Raw genomic sequence first — 17559 nt, forward strand, 5'->3', positions numbered from 1 at the left:
CCCCTCTCTGGAGAGGATGCAGGGATTGCCCCCTCTCCGGAGAGGATGCAGGGACTGCCCCCCTCTCAAGAGAGAATGCAGGGATTTCTCCCCTCTCTGGAGAGGATGCAGGTATTGCCACCTCTGTGGAGAGGATGTAAGGATTGCTCCCTCTCTGGAGAGGATGAAGGGATTGCCCTCCATTCTGGAGAGGATGCAAGGATTGCCCCCTCTTTGGGGAGGATGAAGGGATTGCCCCCTCTCTGTAGAGGGTGCAGGGATTGCCCTCCATTCTGGAGAGGTTGCAAGGATTGCCCCTTCTCTGGGGAGGATGAAGGGATTGCCCCCTCTCTGGAGAGGACTCTGGCGAGGATGCAGGGATTGACCTCCTATCTGGGGAAGATGCAGGGATTGACCCCTCTCTGGAGAGGATGCAGGAATTGCTCCCTCTCTGGAGAGTATGCAGTAATTGTCCTCCTCTTTGGGGAGGATGCAGGGATTGACCTTCTCTGGAACATATGCAGGAATTGCCCCCTCACTTGAGAGGATGCAGAGATGTCCCCCTCTCTGGAGAGGATGCAGTGATTGCTCCCTCTCTGGAGAGGATGCAGTGATTGCCCCCATCTCTGGAGAGGATGCAGTGATTGCCGTCTCTCTGGTGAAATGCAGGGATTGCCCCCTCTCTGGAGAGGATGCAGGGATTGCCCTCCTCTCTGGAGAGGATGCAGGAATTGCCCCATTTCTAAAGAGGATGCAGGGATCCCCCACCCCTTGGAGAAGATGCAGGGATTGCCCCCTCTCTGGAAAGTATTCAGTGATTGCCCCCTCTCTGGGTAGGATGCGCTGATTGCCCCCTCTCTGGGGAGGATGCAGTGACCCCCCATTTCTATAGGGAGGATGCAGGGATTGCCCCCTCTCTGCAGAGGATGCAGTGATTACCCCCTCTCTGGTGAGGATGCAGTGATTGCTGTCTCTCTGGTGAGATGCGGGGATTGCCCCATCTCTGTAGAGGATGCTGTGATTGCCTCCTCTCTGAAAAGGATGCAGGGATTGCCCCCTCTCTGGAGAGGATGCAGGGATTGCCCGCTCTCTGGTTAGGATGCACTGATTGCCCCCTCTCTGGGGAGGATGCAGTGACCCCCCCATTTCTGTAGAGAGGATGCAGGGATTGCCCCCACTTTGCAGAGGATTCAGTGATTTCCCCCTCTCTGGAGAGGATGCAGTGAGTTCCCCCTCTCTGGAGAGAATGCAGGGATTACCTCCTCTCTGGGGAGGAAGCAGGGATCGTCCCCCCCCTCTCTAGATAGAATGCAGGGATTGCCCCTCTCTGGAGAGGATGCAGTGAGTTCCCCCTCTCTGGAGAGGATGAAGTGATTGCTCCCTCTCTGAAGAGGATGCATGAATTTTCCCCTCTCTGGAGAGGATGCAGGGATTGCCCCCCCCCCCTCTCTAGATAGAATGCAGGGATTGCCCCTCTCTGGAGAGGATGCAGTGACTGCCCCCCTCACTAGAGAGGATGCAGGGATTTCACTCCTCTATGGAGAGTATAGGACAGTAGGATCTGCTTCAGATGGGTACCCCCACTTTTTGCTGGTGTTTCACTGTTTTTCGACCTTAGTCAGGCTGTGGCCCTGCTAATCAGGACCCCAGCCTAGCTGCTTCCTCTCTGAAATGGTTTCCATGTACATTAGGTACATATCTAATTGGATTCTGGAGTGCCTTATAAGCCCCTAGTATATGGTATACTATGTACCTAGGGTATAGGTACCTCAGAGGCCTACCAGGGGCTGCAGCATGTATTATGCCACCCCTGGGAAGCACTCCAAAATGACACCACAGGTCTGCTTCTGCAGCCTGCGTAAGGTGGTGCTTGCACCCCTTACTGTGGTATAGGCTACATATATCACTACCATTGCCTGGTGAACACTCTAGGGGGTCACGCTGCTGTGGAGACACCGACCTCCTCCTTTGCTGCTCGTTTGCTGCTCGTTGGTTTGCCTGTTCCCGCCTCCCGCCGCCGCAGTTCCAGCCATCGCGGCCGCGGAGTGGAGGTGGGGACTACTGATCCCAGGCTTCTTTGCGGCAGGAAAGCCGCCAACGCTGTTTCCGCGCCCGGAGGTGCATTTAAGTGAAGCCCAGCCCCCGCGTCGCGGGACCGCGCGCGGGTTGCGCCGGGCTAAGCCCGGGCAAAGGGCAGGCCGTCTGTGGCCGTCAGGGGCAGACAGAGGCAGGGCCGGGCCACCCTCCGTGGCTCTGCCAGAAAAGATCCTGGTAAGGAGACGTACGATATGCACTAAAATGTTATGAGCGTGTAGACAACAACACATACGGATTGAACCATACCCGCCTTTGTAAAGGACATACAGAAGAGTACTGGACAAGTGGGACATTGTATAAAGTGTTTAATCATAACCTCACTGCTAAGTATGAAAAAACGTAAAAGTGCTGTGGGCACTTTAGACGCCTATTTACTGAGAGCCGAATCGATAATAGACCAGGAAATACAATCCACCGAGAGGAGGCTCTCGTCTGATCCATCTAGCAGAATAAATAGAGATTCAGATACCATCAGTTCCTCCCTACTAAATAAAACACCTAACTTGATCTTTCCAACTGATTCCCCGGTCCCCTCCCCCCAAAAATCACTTGAGATCATAGCAGTACACCCAAATATTACTCCCTTACAAACGAAAGGACCCTTAACCCGGGGGAAAACCAAACAAAAATCGAACGGTGGGAGGGGGGCAACTACAAAAGGGCGCCCTCAAAGAAAAGAGGGGAAGATCTCATCTCGCCCAGTTCTATGTAATACAGGAACGCAGACAGAGGAGAACCAGCTTAACTCTGTCGCACACTTAGAAACGCATATTGCGACAATAGAGATGATTTTCAAAAATTGTGAAAAATCATTACAAACATTGGTGTACCAAGCATTGGAAGAAAAAATGGTTGAAATGATTTCCATACTCTCAGTCTTTGAAGATAAATTTGTCCGACTAGAAAAACTGACAACTGACAGCAAAACACGAATAAATTTACATAGACCCCAAGCTGATATTAACCAACCTATCCCCCAAGAGTCAAATCCTCTATCATCTGTTAAGGAACCCCCTAATAACTCAATAATAAATATTCACACCATTTCAGCTATAGTAACACAAGATAAGACACAGGGAACAAAAGGAGACACTAGAGCAATTAGAACAGCGGAACAACCAATAAGAGCTCAAGAAGGACCCCAAAAGGAAACAACGAGCCCACCCAACCCTTTTCCTCAACCAAACCGAGACCTCCTAAATCTGCCACCTGCTGCTTGCCCCTACGCCCTAGTTCTAACAGGTGTTCCACCCTTAAACAAAGGATCAACAGAAACATGGACCTCACTCAGAAACAAGGTCACGGACTGGCTCATTAAATATAAATATTTCCATCCAAATTATATCAACCAAATCCTGATGGTTAGGAGAGTGGGCTGGATCGGTCATTCCCAAAAAAACATAATAGGAGACTGTAGAGTTGTGAATTTTAAATCACTGAGACTAGTACGATCCCTACTTATGGCCAAAGAGGAAAAAACAAATCTAAAAACAGCAATTAATCTGGTACCGCTTGGTTCTTTCTACCACACAGAACCTAATCTCGATCATAGACGGAATGGCTGTATCCTACTACAGAATAGGTACGAACAGCTGACAACATTAGAGGAGGTGGATTGACAACCAACATCGTTAGATAACACCACTCCCCAAAACGCAACCCGGACAGACAGTGTAGTAAAAAACCTGCCCGATTCAAACCACAGTCGAGGAAAAAGTATGGTATATTCCATTCCCCATCACACCTTGCTCACAGTCCAACCTCACGACATTCCAACTTTGAAGCCCAAGGGTATGCATGAATTCACATCTCCTATTACAGACACCCAACACAAATCCGGCAGTACCCCTCTCTCAAAGGATTTTTCCGTCACTAAACCAACTGTTCAAAACGCTTGCAATAGCACAATAAGTAACTCCTTGACTGGCTCAAACTTAAAAATAGTCGTCTGGAACATCTCGGGCCTCCGCACAAAGGCCAAGAATGAAGGGTGGCTGACATTTATAAGAGGAAACGATATAGTTTGTTTGCAGGAGACATGGGCAATTTCCCCCATTCACCTAAACGGCTTTAAAACATTCTTCTGTCCAGCATTGGCCTCAACATCAGGCAGAGCAAAGGGTGGTCTAGTGGTCTACGTCTCAAACTTAATTCCAACTTTAGAGGCCCACGCCCTGAAAAACGAGACACAATATCAGATTTTAAGAATAACGATCAAAAAATCACCACCTATACTGATAGTCAACATATACAATAATCTTATAGACACCAAGTTCATGGAAGTTTTAAAAGAAATACGTCACTTTTTACTAGATCACAACAATACCAACCCAGGGAAAGAGCCTATAATTGTATGGGGAGGCGATTTTAATTTAACATTATGTGAGAATAGTCATAACAACAAATGCGGTTACGTAGAATATCAAAATAATAACATCACACATTTCCCGCATTCACAAAAACGAGACTATGACCCTTCTCCAACTAGTTTTCGCCAATGAACTGCTTGTGCCTGCTGCCGCCTTCTCTCCAACGTTTAACGGCAGAGGTCTGTCATCTTGTATCGACTTCATTTTAGTGGGAAATAGTCCCACAGAAGCGATCACCATGTTCACAACCCACGATTGCGCTTTTAGCGATCACTTTCCAATATCCATAACCATTCGAACCATAGCCCCACGAAAAAAGTCACAAACCTTATACCATGACGACAACCTACTGATGACCAGACCGAACGGCTACGCATTAAAGTGGTCCCACATTGACCCTAATGCCATCTTAGAGACCATAGTTAGAGGGGCAAATCCAGCTTTCTCTGTGTGTCTGACAGAGAGCTCATCTCCCTATGAGATCGTAGCAAATTACAACAAAATTATACTTGAAGTTAAGAAGGCTCTGACAGTGAATTTTAACGGGGAGAAAACCTCAAAGAGAAAACCGAAGTTCGGATGGTTCAATTCAGCATGTTCAGCAGCCCATAAAACTCTTAAAAAAGCTCTAAAAAAATCCCCAATAGACCGAGTAGAGGTTTCGCAAGCAAGGAAACTATATAACAACACTTTAAGTTCCCGAAAGAAAGAACTAAAAGAGGTACACTGGGCCGCCCTACACGATAGCTGCAAAAACAAGGATTCTGCGGCTTTCTGGGAGGTTGTTAATTCTTCTTTTCTTTCAGGCCCAAAAGATAGCGGCCTAATTGAAACAACCATTACGGAATCAGAATGGATAATACACTTCTCAGAAATATTCTCTGTTCCTGTAGGGACGAGTGGACAGAAACATACCCACCTAATCGATTCAACTAGTCCATTAGAACTAGATCTCACTCTCCCCGAGGTCAAGTTAGCATTGAACGCAAGTAGACATGGGAAGGCCCCGGGCCCTGATGGGGTCCCCGTGGACCTCTACAAATCAAATACGGACCTTTGGGCCCCCTTACTACTTAACGTTCTAGAAGCAATGGGTAAGGTGGGACTACCTGACTCTTGGTCAGACTCTATTCTTGTTCCAATTTTCAAAGAGGGCAATAGAAACAGCCCAACATGTTACCGACCGATATCCCTACTGGATTCGCTAGGCAAAATAGTAAGAATAATTCTCCTGGAACGCCTTCAAGGCTGGGCAGAAACAAATAACATAATATCTGACCTCCAGTATGGTTTTAGGGAGGGACAAGGTACCATCGAACAGGTCCTAAACCTCACATTACTGAGAGGAAAGTACGTCCAAGCTAAGGGTGGCAGACTTTGCATGGCATACGTAGACCTCTCCGCAGCCTTTGATTGCGTGGCACATAACAAACTGTGGAGTATACTGACTGATATGGGGGCAGACATTAAACTGGTCAACTACATTAGAGAAATTTATTCTAACGCAACTGCAAAAGTAAGATACGGTTCAGGGGGGCAGTTAACATCATCGTTTAAGGTAGAGCGGGGAGTCAGGCAAGGATGCGTCCTCGCCCCTTTCCTTTTCACCCTATATACCAACGGGCTAGAAGCAGCTATGCTGAAGGGATGCCAGTACCTTCCCCAAATTCAAAAACGCCCGATCCCCGCTCTGCTTTATGCGGACGACGCAGTTATAATCGCTCGTACCCCTCTTGAACTACAACACTCCTTAGACAGATACAAAAAGTTCGTGACACAATTGGACCTAAAAATAAACGTAAAAAAGACATTCACCATGACATCAGGGAAAAAAATCCGTAAGGGAAACGGTATCTACTTAAATAAAACAAGAAAAGAAAACACAACTATCTATCCATACCTGGGAGTTATAATAGACCATAAAGGTACCTGGAAAAGGGCTCTAGAGACGAGAAAGCTCCAATTCCAAAAAACAACTATGGCTTTGGCTGCTTTCGCACGGAGGCTCGGAAAAAGATCACCAAAGGAACTGCTCGATATTTACCACTCGAGATGTGTCAGTACAGCCCTATAAAAGGGTGCAGGGATCTGGGGACTCGATCCAAAAAACAGAGAATAATTTTCTGAAATTCCTATTGGCCGTCCCGCCGTCTACTTCCACATATACCATTCACACTGAATTGGGCCTTTCGTATATTACAGATGTGATCCGGATGCAGCCAGTTCTTTTATGGCATCGCATCTGGACCACAGCTGAACTAAAATTTACGCAGGCACTTATTACTGATTGTATGAACTTAGACTACGGGATCAAAATCACCTGGCTACTATATGTAAAAAAAAAAATCCTCGATTTGGGATACGAGCACTTCTACTCTAGCCCACAGGAATTAAATACAATCCCCAGAAAAAAATTACGAGACGACTGCCTAAACCATCTGGCTGACTTACGCTTGGCCCTAGAAGTAAACACAACATCCGCACAGCACTCTCTTTTAATTCAAACAACAGACACGTTTGAGCCATACCTGACCTTGAACCTGAGTAGCTACGATACATTTTTACTGACAAGATTCAGATTTAATATTTTTCATCGTCTAATCACCTTTCCAGTGACGAATGATTGGTCAAAACAACTGGCTCACTGTCCGTGCGACGATTCCTCAGCTCAGTCCACCTCGCATGTAATCATGTTCTGTAAATTTTATGTTGAACCAAGAAAGCTGTTCCTGATCCCTCTGCTGAAACTGCTGGGTTTAAAACAATGTCGACCTGCCCTTTTGGCTCTCCAAATGTTAGACACAGAATTGTTGGTGATAAACATGACCAAGTTTTTAAAATTAAGCGTACGACACAGAACACATCTTTAGATCTTAAATTGTCTCATGGAAAGCACTTCAACCATTTTTATAAAAGTAACAAACAATTTAACATACAATAAAGAGCTACTCTAAGGCGGACCTCATCAAAAGCAATGTACCCTACGACGAACTGGGAATATCCCCTACGGCATCCTAAACCTGCTGTTGGGGGCTTTTCTTCTCTGTATAAAAGAGTCGCCAATTACACAAAACCTGATCACGTGAGAGAAAAACGATAAATAATTGATTATTCATGCACTCAATATTGTTATTTTGCACAGACCTGTATACTGCTGGCAAAACTGGATATTTCTAACAAACTTTCTTTTTTTCTTTTTTAAAGTTTTTAAAATTGTATAAATTGATGTCTTTTATCTATTGAAATGTATAGTATTAATGTTCAACATAAAATGTACATGCTTTTATGGTTTGTGAATATCTTACCGAATAAAGCTTTTTCTGATCTGATCACTACCATTGCACACACATATAAAACCTATAAGTCACTCCCATGGCAGGCCTTAAGAATCCTGAAGGCAGAGTGCTTGGTTTTTATGTGAGAGGGGGCCCCTGCATGAGCAGAGCCCCTCTGCAGCGTTCGGAGTACCTCCTCTGATGCTGTTTGTGGTGCAGCCTGACCATATACTCTCAAGTGCATTATAACCTCGCAGTAAATGCTAACTTTGGACTGGCTGCACAGATACATGTCGTGTTTGGTGTCAAACACTTTGGAATACTACCCCTCCCCCCGCCAGTTCTGGCAGCGGGGGTAGCATTCCACCCTTCCAGAGGGAGAGACATGTTCACACTGGTCTACCCGGTAAAGACTTTCTAGAGCCCTGGCATCACAAAATGGATGCTACTGCCACAGACACGGTTCTGGCCTCCTGCTGCTGATCGAAACTCCGGCAGGGGAGGCCTGGACAATAGGTTTCCTGTCCCAGGGAGGTGTAACCACCTCCCCAGACAGGCAGATGTGTATTGGGGCTGGGCGGGAGCACTCTCGGGTGCTTTGAAGTCCTGCACTGGGGCACACTTGGTGTCCCTGTGCATAGTCCAGTTCAAACTGGTTGCAGGGGCTACCTGCCCCTGCTCTGGTGCGAAACTGGACAAAGGAAATGGGTGTAACCACCCCTCTTTCCATCTTTCCAAACCCTCCCATAGGTGGGTCCCCAGAGTATGTCCAACCCCCTATCTTAGTATAAGTATAGGAACCCAGTCCTTGAGACTTTAGATTACCCTGGACGAAACTCTGCAACATATATCCTGGACCTTCGACTTTCTATTTCAACTAGAAGACGGAAGAAATCTCCCTTGGGGTCAAGGAGTGACTCCCCTGCTTGGCAGGCACCAAAGAAGCAACTGTCCGGTCTGCAACTCTGAAGCTCCCGCCGGACGCTGAAGACTTTGCATCACCAGAGGTGGATTTCCAGACTTCCCCGAGGTTACCCTGAGTCCACAGCCAAGCTGAGGCCCGTGGCTATCGTGGGTGACGGGGAACCGTGACCCCTGGACACGTGAACTTTGGCCGGTACATCATCTTCCTATTCTTCCTCGAAGTTGTGCTTTGGGCTCCGAGTAGCCCCAGCCTTGGGCACCTCCTGCACCGAAGATCTCTGGCCTCCACTCCACGAGTGACCCGTGGGCCAGTTTCCAGTGCGACTGCTTGAGGCTCCTTCGCGATCGCTAGCCCGTTGGCTAGTGGGTCTCCACGAAGGCAACTCCTCTTCGGATTGGGCTTTCCTGGTTGCTCCAAACGTGCCCTGACTTACCCTCGCTGGGTGAGTCCCCCAGACCTTGCTGGTCTGCACCGACGTCTTTCTTCTATTTCCACTTGATTTGCCGTTGCCAAGGCTTGTTGGGTCCATTCTGGTCGCCGACACCCCAGCACTTGACAAACTTCGTGGGACAGCTCCAATCCAGCTCCTGGTTGTCGTCGACGCCTCCTGGACCTCGTGGCTGAAGAGTCAAGACACCCATCAACTCACCTGAAGCACCCAACATTTGTGGGCATTAGACTATCGCGCCCCTGGTCACTGGTAAGTGACCCAGAATCTGTACCCTCTGCTTTCAAGTTCTTTCCATCCTCGATCCAGTCTTGGATCTCTTCGGACACTTCTCCTCTTCACGGCAGCAGCACTTTTTTGCCAGCTTCCATTGAAAACGACGCCGCGACCCGACACCAAAAGACACCTATGCACCCGGCTTCCCTGGGTGAGGTAACTCGAGTACTCCGGTGCTCCCATGGGTGTTGGCCCTAGACACCTCTAAGTCCAAAAGGGTTTGCTTGTAGTCGTCCTCTAAGTGTCCTTAACTTGTAATTTTTCAACCGCGACTTTCCCTATAGAAGTCAACGGCGATTCGCACCTGCCTTCTAACACTGCACGCGTCCCCCGTGGGTCCCCTATGTCACTACCTTGGGTGGTTCCTTGGGGCCCAAGCGCCTCTAAAGGCTCAAGGCCTTGTGTCTAGTTCAGTCGTGGTTCTTATACCACTTTATTGGTATATGGTTTGGTACGCCCCTAGGGCCCAAAGGTGTATTTGTGCTTTTACTGTTGAATACTGACTTGTAACTTAAGTACTTCGAACTCCAGCCTCATAAAGAGACTAGAGGGGTGTGTTTTATCTTAAATACATATATTTTGAATATATACCTGGTGTGGTTGTCCTTTCATTTGGTCATTCAAGAGATTATAGACTGGTAAAACAAGCTGCTTTACATTCCTTCAAGACTTAGCCTGAAGGCTGCTCTCCATAGCTACCACTAGGATAGCTTTCAATAAAGTTTGTCTTTAACCTATCACCATAAGGGTTTGTTTGGACTGGTACAAGGTGGTCACTTTAATTAGAGGACAGCATATACCAGGCCAACTTCTCACAGAGAGGCTGCAGTGATTGCCCCCTCTCTGGTTAGGATGCGGTGATTGCTATCTCTCTGGTGAGATGCAGAGATTGTGCCCTCTCTGGAGAGGACTCTTGAGAGGATGTAGGGAGTGCCCCCTTTCTGGGGAGAATCCAAGGATTTTCTCCTCCATGGAGAGCATCCAAGGATTTTCTCCTCCATGGAGAGATTTACTCCCTCTCTGGGGAGGGTATAGGGATTGCCCCCTCTCTAGAAAGGATGTAAAGATTTCCCCCTCTCAGGGGAGGATGTAGGGATTGCCCCTTCTCTGGGGGGATGCAGGGATTTCCCCCTTCTCTGGGGAGGATGCATGGATTGCCCCCTCTCTGGAGAGGATGCAGGGATTGCCCCCTCTCTGGAGAGGATGCAGGGATTGCCCCTTCTCTGGAAAGGATGCAGGGATTGTCCCCCTCTCAGGGGAGGATGCAGGGATTGCCCCCTCTCTAGGGAGAATGCAAGAATTTCCCACCTCTCTGGGGAGGATGCAGGGATTGCCCCCTCTCTTTAGAGGATGGAGAGATTGCCCTCCTCTCCGGGGGGATGTAGGGATTGCCCCTTCTCTGGAGAGGATGCTGGGATTGCCCCCCCTCTCTGGAGAGGCTGCAGGGATTGCCCCCTCTTTGGGGAGGATACAGGGATTGTCCCCCTCTCTGGGGAGGATGCAGGGATTGTCCCCTCTCTGGGGAGGATGGAAGGGCTGCCCACCTCTCTGGGGAGGATGCAGGGATTACCCACCTCTCTAGGGAGGATGCAGGGATCGCCCAATCTCTGGGGAGAATGCAGGGATTGCCCCCTCTCAGGGGGGATTCAAGGATTGCCGCCTCTCTGGAGAGGCTGCAGGGATTGCCCCCTCTCTGGGAGGATGCAGGGATTGCCCCCTCTCTTTAGAGGATGGAAGGGCTGCCCACCTCTCTGGGGAGGATGCAGGGATTAGCCCCTCTCTTTAGAGGCTGCAGGGATTTCCCCCTCTCAGGGGGGATTCAGGGATTGCCGCCTCTCTGGAGAGGCTGCAGGGATTGCTCCCTCTCTTTAGAGGATGCAGGGATTGCCCCCTCTCTTTAGAGGATGGAAGGGCTGCCCACCTCTCTGGGGAGGATGCAGGGATTAGCCCCTCTCTTTAGAGGATGCAGGGATTGCCCTGTCTCTGGAGAGGATGCAGAGATAGCCCACCTCTCAAGGGAGGATGCAGGGATCGCCCCCTCTCTGGAGAGGATGCAGAGATTGCCCACCTCTTAGGGGAGGATGCAGGGATCGCCCCTTCTCCGGGGAGGATGCAGGGATTGTCCCCCTCTCTTGAGAGGATGCAGGGATCGCCCCCTCTCTAGGGAGGATGCAGGGATCGCCCCCTCTCTAGGGAGGAGTTGACAGTATTATAACGAAGGGACAGACTGCTCCTTTTCTCCCTTTCCTGGGACACTCATCCTGTGGGTCGGTACATGTCCCTAGAGTGCAGCCGACATGTAGCCTTGTGGGGCGCTAGAATGCTGCACTTTTTTGAAGGATTGTATTTGGCGTCTGGTTTAGTGACTCTGTTCTGTTTTTCTCCATCTTTAGTGGGAAGAGACAAGGAACGCCTCGTGGAGCAGAGGCTGCGTCAGATGGAGGGAGCGAGGCATGTTCCAAGTTTGCTCAATGTTTGACTGATGAAGGGGTCTACACAGAGATGGTGCACGGCCGCAGGAGGGTGAGTTGAAATGCCTCACTCCATCTTCACTGGTGGCAACTTCCTGTCAGAGGGGGGAGCTCACAGAAGATATGGGGCTTTGTCCTCACATTTATAGGCTGGAGGACTGTGACTCTGAAGTTCTTCATTTGAACTTGAGTCTTTCCAAACATGTCCCTGGACTGGCTGCGCTTGTCTTGTGGTGGTGAAGCGGCTGCAGAGGCCCTTCGCACTGGTTCTCTGCCTTTGGGGGACTGTTGTTTGTGTGTGTTTTGCTTATCTCTTTTATGGATCATTTCTGTTTATTAACACAGCCATATCACATGTGTGCCCCGCATCTCGCCTACAAGCCCTGGGGGCCGGCCACGCCGTCATGTAAACACCAAAACACATCTATGCCACAGCTTCCGCCTACCACCCTGGGGCTGGCAGCGTAGTACCGGCGTGCTGATCGGCAAGATTGGGCTAGGCTTCAGGGAGGGCTACATCAGAACTCAGTTGTACGAGCTGTAAATATATCGGGCATGCTCACTCTGGAAGGATATGAATAAAGGGGGCCCGTGGATCTTAGTCCCAGGACGCACCTCAGCTTGTGTGACCACGAGATATGGCCAGGAGGCTTGTCTGTGGCCCTGAGAGAAAGTATTACTTGTTGAGGGGCGCCAGAGCCAGGGACATCGGTCTCCCTATGATGGAGCGTGAGGTGTGAGTCAGGGGGTCTGGGAGCCCCAAGATGGTGTCTGCTGGGAGGCTCGGGTGGTGGTGTCAAAAGCAGGACACTACGACTCCCACCAGTAGCATGGGTAGACGTACCTTCAGGCCTACAGGCATATCCCATCGTGCATACGAAAACCGTAGATGCCTCAACATGTTTGTAACACCGGGACTGTCGTGATATCCAGTGGCAGCGAAGAAAGATGGTGACCACCAAAGGACACTCAAGAGAAACATTTTATGCTCCACTATATCTAAAGTGTAAAAACCTAATAAAAAAATCTAAACAAAAAATAAAAGCAGAATCAGCGTCATCTAAGACTTGAGCCCAGTACCTGGTGAGCTTCGGGCAATGCCAAAGCAAAGAGAGGCGGTCCCCACATTCCCACAGCCATGCCAGCAATCCCCGGGGCACCCCTCGCTGCAGCTACCGAGTCTCATGGGGTGAGATACCAATAAGAAGCAATTTTATAAGCGGTTCCAGTCCTAACCACAATGAGAGCTGTGGGGTGCACCAGATGACGTACATCTTCCCCTCTTGTCGTCCTCCATCGCCCTTAGGGAACAGCCACTTCTCAAGAGGTCCTTGGTCGGCCCCTGAGCCCGTCACCCAGTGTCGTAGTTGTGGATAGTGGGCGTAGTCTGAGTCAGGGAACAGTCTGATTTAAGTTGGGCAAAGGTGATGAGTCCATCTATATCAAGAAGGAGGCCCCGCCCTCCTGCAGCCTCCGTCTGTCCACCATCGAAAGTGTCCTCGGTGCATTCTGGGAGCAAAAACAGAAATGGCAAAAAAAAGGGGGTCATAGGGCACAGGAATGTGGGGAAACGTATCTTAAACGCAACGGTGTCCCAGACCCTGAGTGAGGCCATTGTATGTTTGAAGCACTGCGGTTCCACTCTTGGAACCACAGCTTCTCCCACAAATATTACCTGAGCCCCCTCTGCTTACCTGATACATGGAGGGGCTTTACAGTGACGTGCCTGCAGCCGTTTCTCTTGTAGGGGGCATTTTCCTTGTATCGTCTTCCCATGATTCTTCTGTGTGGTTCCCAGAGTGCCTTGGGAAGGTCTTTTCCAGCACCATTCCAAGATGGGGGTTTCCTTATCCTTTCACCTTTTCCTTTCCAATCCAAGATGGTGGTTATCCTTTCCTGTTGCATCACTTCCTGTCCATGGGTATTTAAGGGTCTGGATATTTCATTTTCCTTGTGTTGCAACACTCTTCACTCCTGTTGGCTTTCCTTCACTCCTGTTGGTATCTCTTCACTCCTGTTGGCTTCCTTCACTCCTGTTGGCTTCCTCCACTCCTGTTGGTATCTCTTCACTCCTGTTGGTATCTCTTCACTCCTGTTGGTATCTCTTCACTCCTGTTGGTATCTCTTCACTCCTGTTGGCTTTCCTTCACTCCTGTTGGTATCTCTTCACTCCTGTTGGTATCTCTTCACTCCTGTTGGTATCTCTTCACTCCTGTTGGCTTCCTTCACTCCTGTTGGCTTCCTCCACTCCTGTTGGTATCTCTTCACTCCTGTTGGTATCTCTTCACTCCTGTTGGTATCTCTTCACTCCTGTTGGCTTTCCTTCACTCCTGTTGGTATCTCTTCACTCCTGTTGGTATCTCTTCACTCCTGTTGGTATCTCTTTACTCCTGTTGGCTTCCTTCACTCCTGTTGGCTTCCTCCACTCCTGTTGGTATCTCTTCGCTCCTGTTGGTATCTCTTCACTCCTGTTGGTATCTCTTCGCTCCTGTTGGTATCTCTTCGCTCCTGTTGGTATCTCTTAACTCCTGTTGGTATCTCTTCACTCCTGTTAGTATCTCTTCACTCCTGTTGGTATCTCTTCACTCCTGTTGGTATCTCTTCACTCCTGTTGGCTTTCCTTCACTCCTGTTGGTATCTCTTCACTCCTGTTGGTATCTCTTCACTCCTGTTGGCTTTCCTTCACTCCTGTTGGTATCTCTTCACTCCTGTTGGCTTCCTTCACTCCTGTTGGTATCTCTTCACTCCTGTTGGCTTTCCTTCACTCCTGTTGGTATCTCTTCACTCCTGTTGGCTTCCTTCACTCCTGTTGGTATCTCTTCACTCCTGTTGGTATCTCTTCACTCCTGTTGGCTTTCCTTCACTCCTGTTGGTATCTCTTCACTCCTGTTGGCTTTCCTTCACTCCTGTTGGTATCTCTTCACTCCTGTTGGCTTCCTTCACTCCTGTTGGCTTCCTTCACTCCTGTTGGCTTTCCTCCACTCCTGTTGGTATCTCTTCACTCCTGTTGGCTTCCTTCACTCCTGTTGGTATCTCTTCGCTCCTGTTGGTATCTCTTCACTCCTGTTGGTATCTCTTCACTCCTGTTGGTATCTCTTCACTCCTGTTGGCTTCCTTCACTCCTGTTGGTATCTCTTCACTCCTGTTGGTATCTCTTCACTCCTGTTGGCTTTCCTTCACTCCTGTTGGTATCTCTTCACTCCTGTTGGTATCTCTTCACTCCTGTTGGTATCTCTTCACTCCTGTTGGCTTCCTTCACTCCTGTTGGCTTCCTCCACTCCTGTTGGTATCTCTTCACTCCTGTTGGTATCTCTTCACTCCTGTTGGTATCTCTTCACTCCTGTTGGCTTTCCTTCACTCCTGTTGGTATCTCTTCACTCCTGTTGGTATCTCTTCACTCCTGTTGGTATCTCTTCACTCCTGTTGGCTTCCTTCACTCCTGTTGGCTTCCTCCACTCCTGTTGGTATCTCTTCGCTCCTGTTGGTATCTCTTCACTCCTGTTGGTATCTCTTCGCTCCTGTTGGTATCTCTTCGCTCCTGTTGGTATCTCTTCACTCCTGTTGGTATCTCTTCACTCCTGTTGGTATCTCTTCACTCCTGTTGGTATCTCTTCACTCCTGTTGGTATCTCTTCACTCCTGTTGGCTTTCCTTCACTCCTGTTGGTATCTCTTCACTCCTGTTGGTATCTCTTCACTCCTGTTGGCTTTCCTTCACTCCTGTTGGTATCTCTTCACTCCTGTTGGCTTCCTTCACTCCTGTTGGTATCTCTTCACTCCTGTTGGCTTTCCTTCACTCCTGTTGGTATCTCTTCACTCCTGTTGGCTTCCTTCACTCCTGTTGGTATCTCTTCACTCCTGTTGGTATCTCTTCACTCCTGTTGGCTTTCCTTCACTCCTGTTGGTATCTCTTCACTCCTGTTGGCTTTCCTTCACTCCTGTTGGTATCTCTTCACTCCTGTTGGCTTCCTTCACTCCTGTTGGCTTCCTTCACTCCTGTTGGCTTTCCTCCACTCCTGTTGGTATCTCTTCACTCCTGTTGGCTTCCTTCACTCCTGTTGGCTTTCCTCCACTCCTGTTGGTATCTCTTCACTCCTGTTGGCTTCCTTCACTCCTGTTGGCTTTCCTCCACTCCTGTTGGTATCTCTTCACTCCTGTTGGCCTTCCTTCACTCCTGTTGGCTTTCCTTCACTCCTGTTGGGACTCCTTCCTCCCTGTGGGTTTCCTTCCTCTGCAAGTCTCCTCTTACTTCCCTGGTCTGACATCTCCTTGCTGAGTATTCTCCTTGACTTGCCCTGTTGTCTGGATTCCTGGAGTCTCCACCTCTGCCGGAGGTTTTTTCCTTCTAGATTTTTCCTTTTGGCGACACCTTCGGGAAGGCACTGTCTACCCTGATGTTACATTGTCAGCAGCACCGTGGCTACCAGAAAGGGTCGCCCCCATCTTGGACAGACCAGAACCTTCAAGACTCTGAACCAGGAACAATCTCCACACCGAGACGCCAAGACGCTTCGGCATTCGTTCGCGCTTTACAAGTGGCTATCCTATCCTATCCTATCCTTAAGGTCTGATCAAAACGTCCCGAACTTTACAGTATCCATCTGTGAAACCTCTCACCAATCCTGAATGTCTTTAAAGTATCAAAGAGGGAAGGCCAGTGGACATGGTCAAACGCTTTTTCAGCATCAGTCGAGAGAAGCAGAGCTTCTTTGTGTGAACAAGATGGAGTAAGTGCCTGGTATGATCACCACATTGGTGAGAAGGTATAAACCCAGATTGATCGGGGTCTATCAGGCGGGGAATTAATAGGTTGAGACGATGTACCAGGATGCTAGCGGATAATTTCGTGCCCACATTTAAGAGAGAGATGGGTCGATATGACCCGCAAAGGGCAGGGTCTTTGTCCGGCTTAAGGATTACTGAAATAACAGCTTCCAGCATGGTATCAGTAAGAGAGCCGGAATCAGTTATATAACCGCGTGAGCAAGGGGCTAATTCTTGGCAAAAGGTCTTCTAAAACAGGCACCAAAACCGTCAGGTCCAGGAGATTTGAGAGTTTTTAGATGGCTTATGGCCGATATTACTTCTTCTACGTGAATAGGTTGATCTAAGGCGAGAGCCTCCTCAGCAGGCAAAGTCAAAGCGATATTATGGAGCTATCCCAAGAAATCTCCAACACAGCTATTTGTGGAAGGGTACCGAGAAGCATAGTAGGCTTGAAAGGCCGATGCGATCCCTTCAGCGTTGCTAGTCTCCTTGTTAGGACCGGTGCAAATGGTCTTTACCGAGCTATTGTGGATTTTGCTATGGGACGATGAGCCAGTATTGGCCCGAGCGGTTGCTTCAGAGATAAACTTTTACTTAAGGCGGAACATGGCGTATTCCGTCCGATCTAAGTCCAGACTCTTAAGCTGGAGGCAGGCTCTCTCCCTCTTCTTCCAAACTCAATAAACTCCCAAAAACATGAATTTTAAGGCCTCCCGGACCAATGCCAGAGAAGCCTCCCCTGTATCGTTCGCTGGTATATAATTCTTGATCACTGTCCGAGTCATGGCGACAGTAGACTGAGACTGCATCATAGCGTCTCGCAAGCGCCAATAGGAGCAATGAAGTACAGAGGTAGGGAGCCGGATTGTTAAACAAATAGGTGCATGGTCCGAGAGTGAACGCGGGTCAATAGTAACATCTGAGATGCGATCTGGAAAGGTCGGTTTAGCTAGA

General features: G+C 49.0%; 1 protein-coding gene across 2 annotated transcripts in view; it reads left to right on the top strand.

Moving 5' to 3' along the window:
• TTC16 (tetratricopeptide repeat domain 16) overlaps positions 1 to 17559 on the top strand; it is a 535487-nt gene that overhangs the window by 466279 nt on the left and 51649 nt on the right. For both annotated transcript variants that reach the window (XM_085614130.1, XM_085614131.1), the window contains one exon: positions 11763 to 11892. In XM_085614130.1, the coding sequence (XP_085470256.1) occupies positions 11763 to 11892 (130 nt within the window). The remainder of the gene's footprint in view (positions 1 to 11762; positions 11893 to 17559) is intronic.

This window comes from Triturus cristatus, chromosome 1_2 (assembly GCF_964204655.1).
Source record: "Triturus cristatus chromosome 1_2, aTriCri1.1, whole genome shotgun sequence".
Lineage (NCBI taxonomy): Eukaryota > Metazoa > Chordata > Amphibia > Caudata > Salamandridae > Triturus > Triturus cristatus.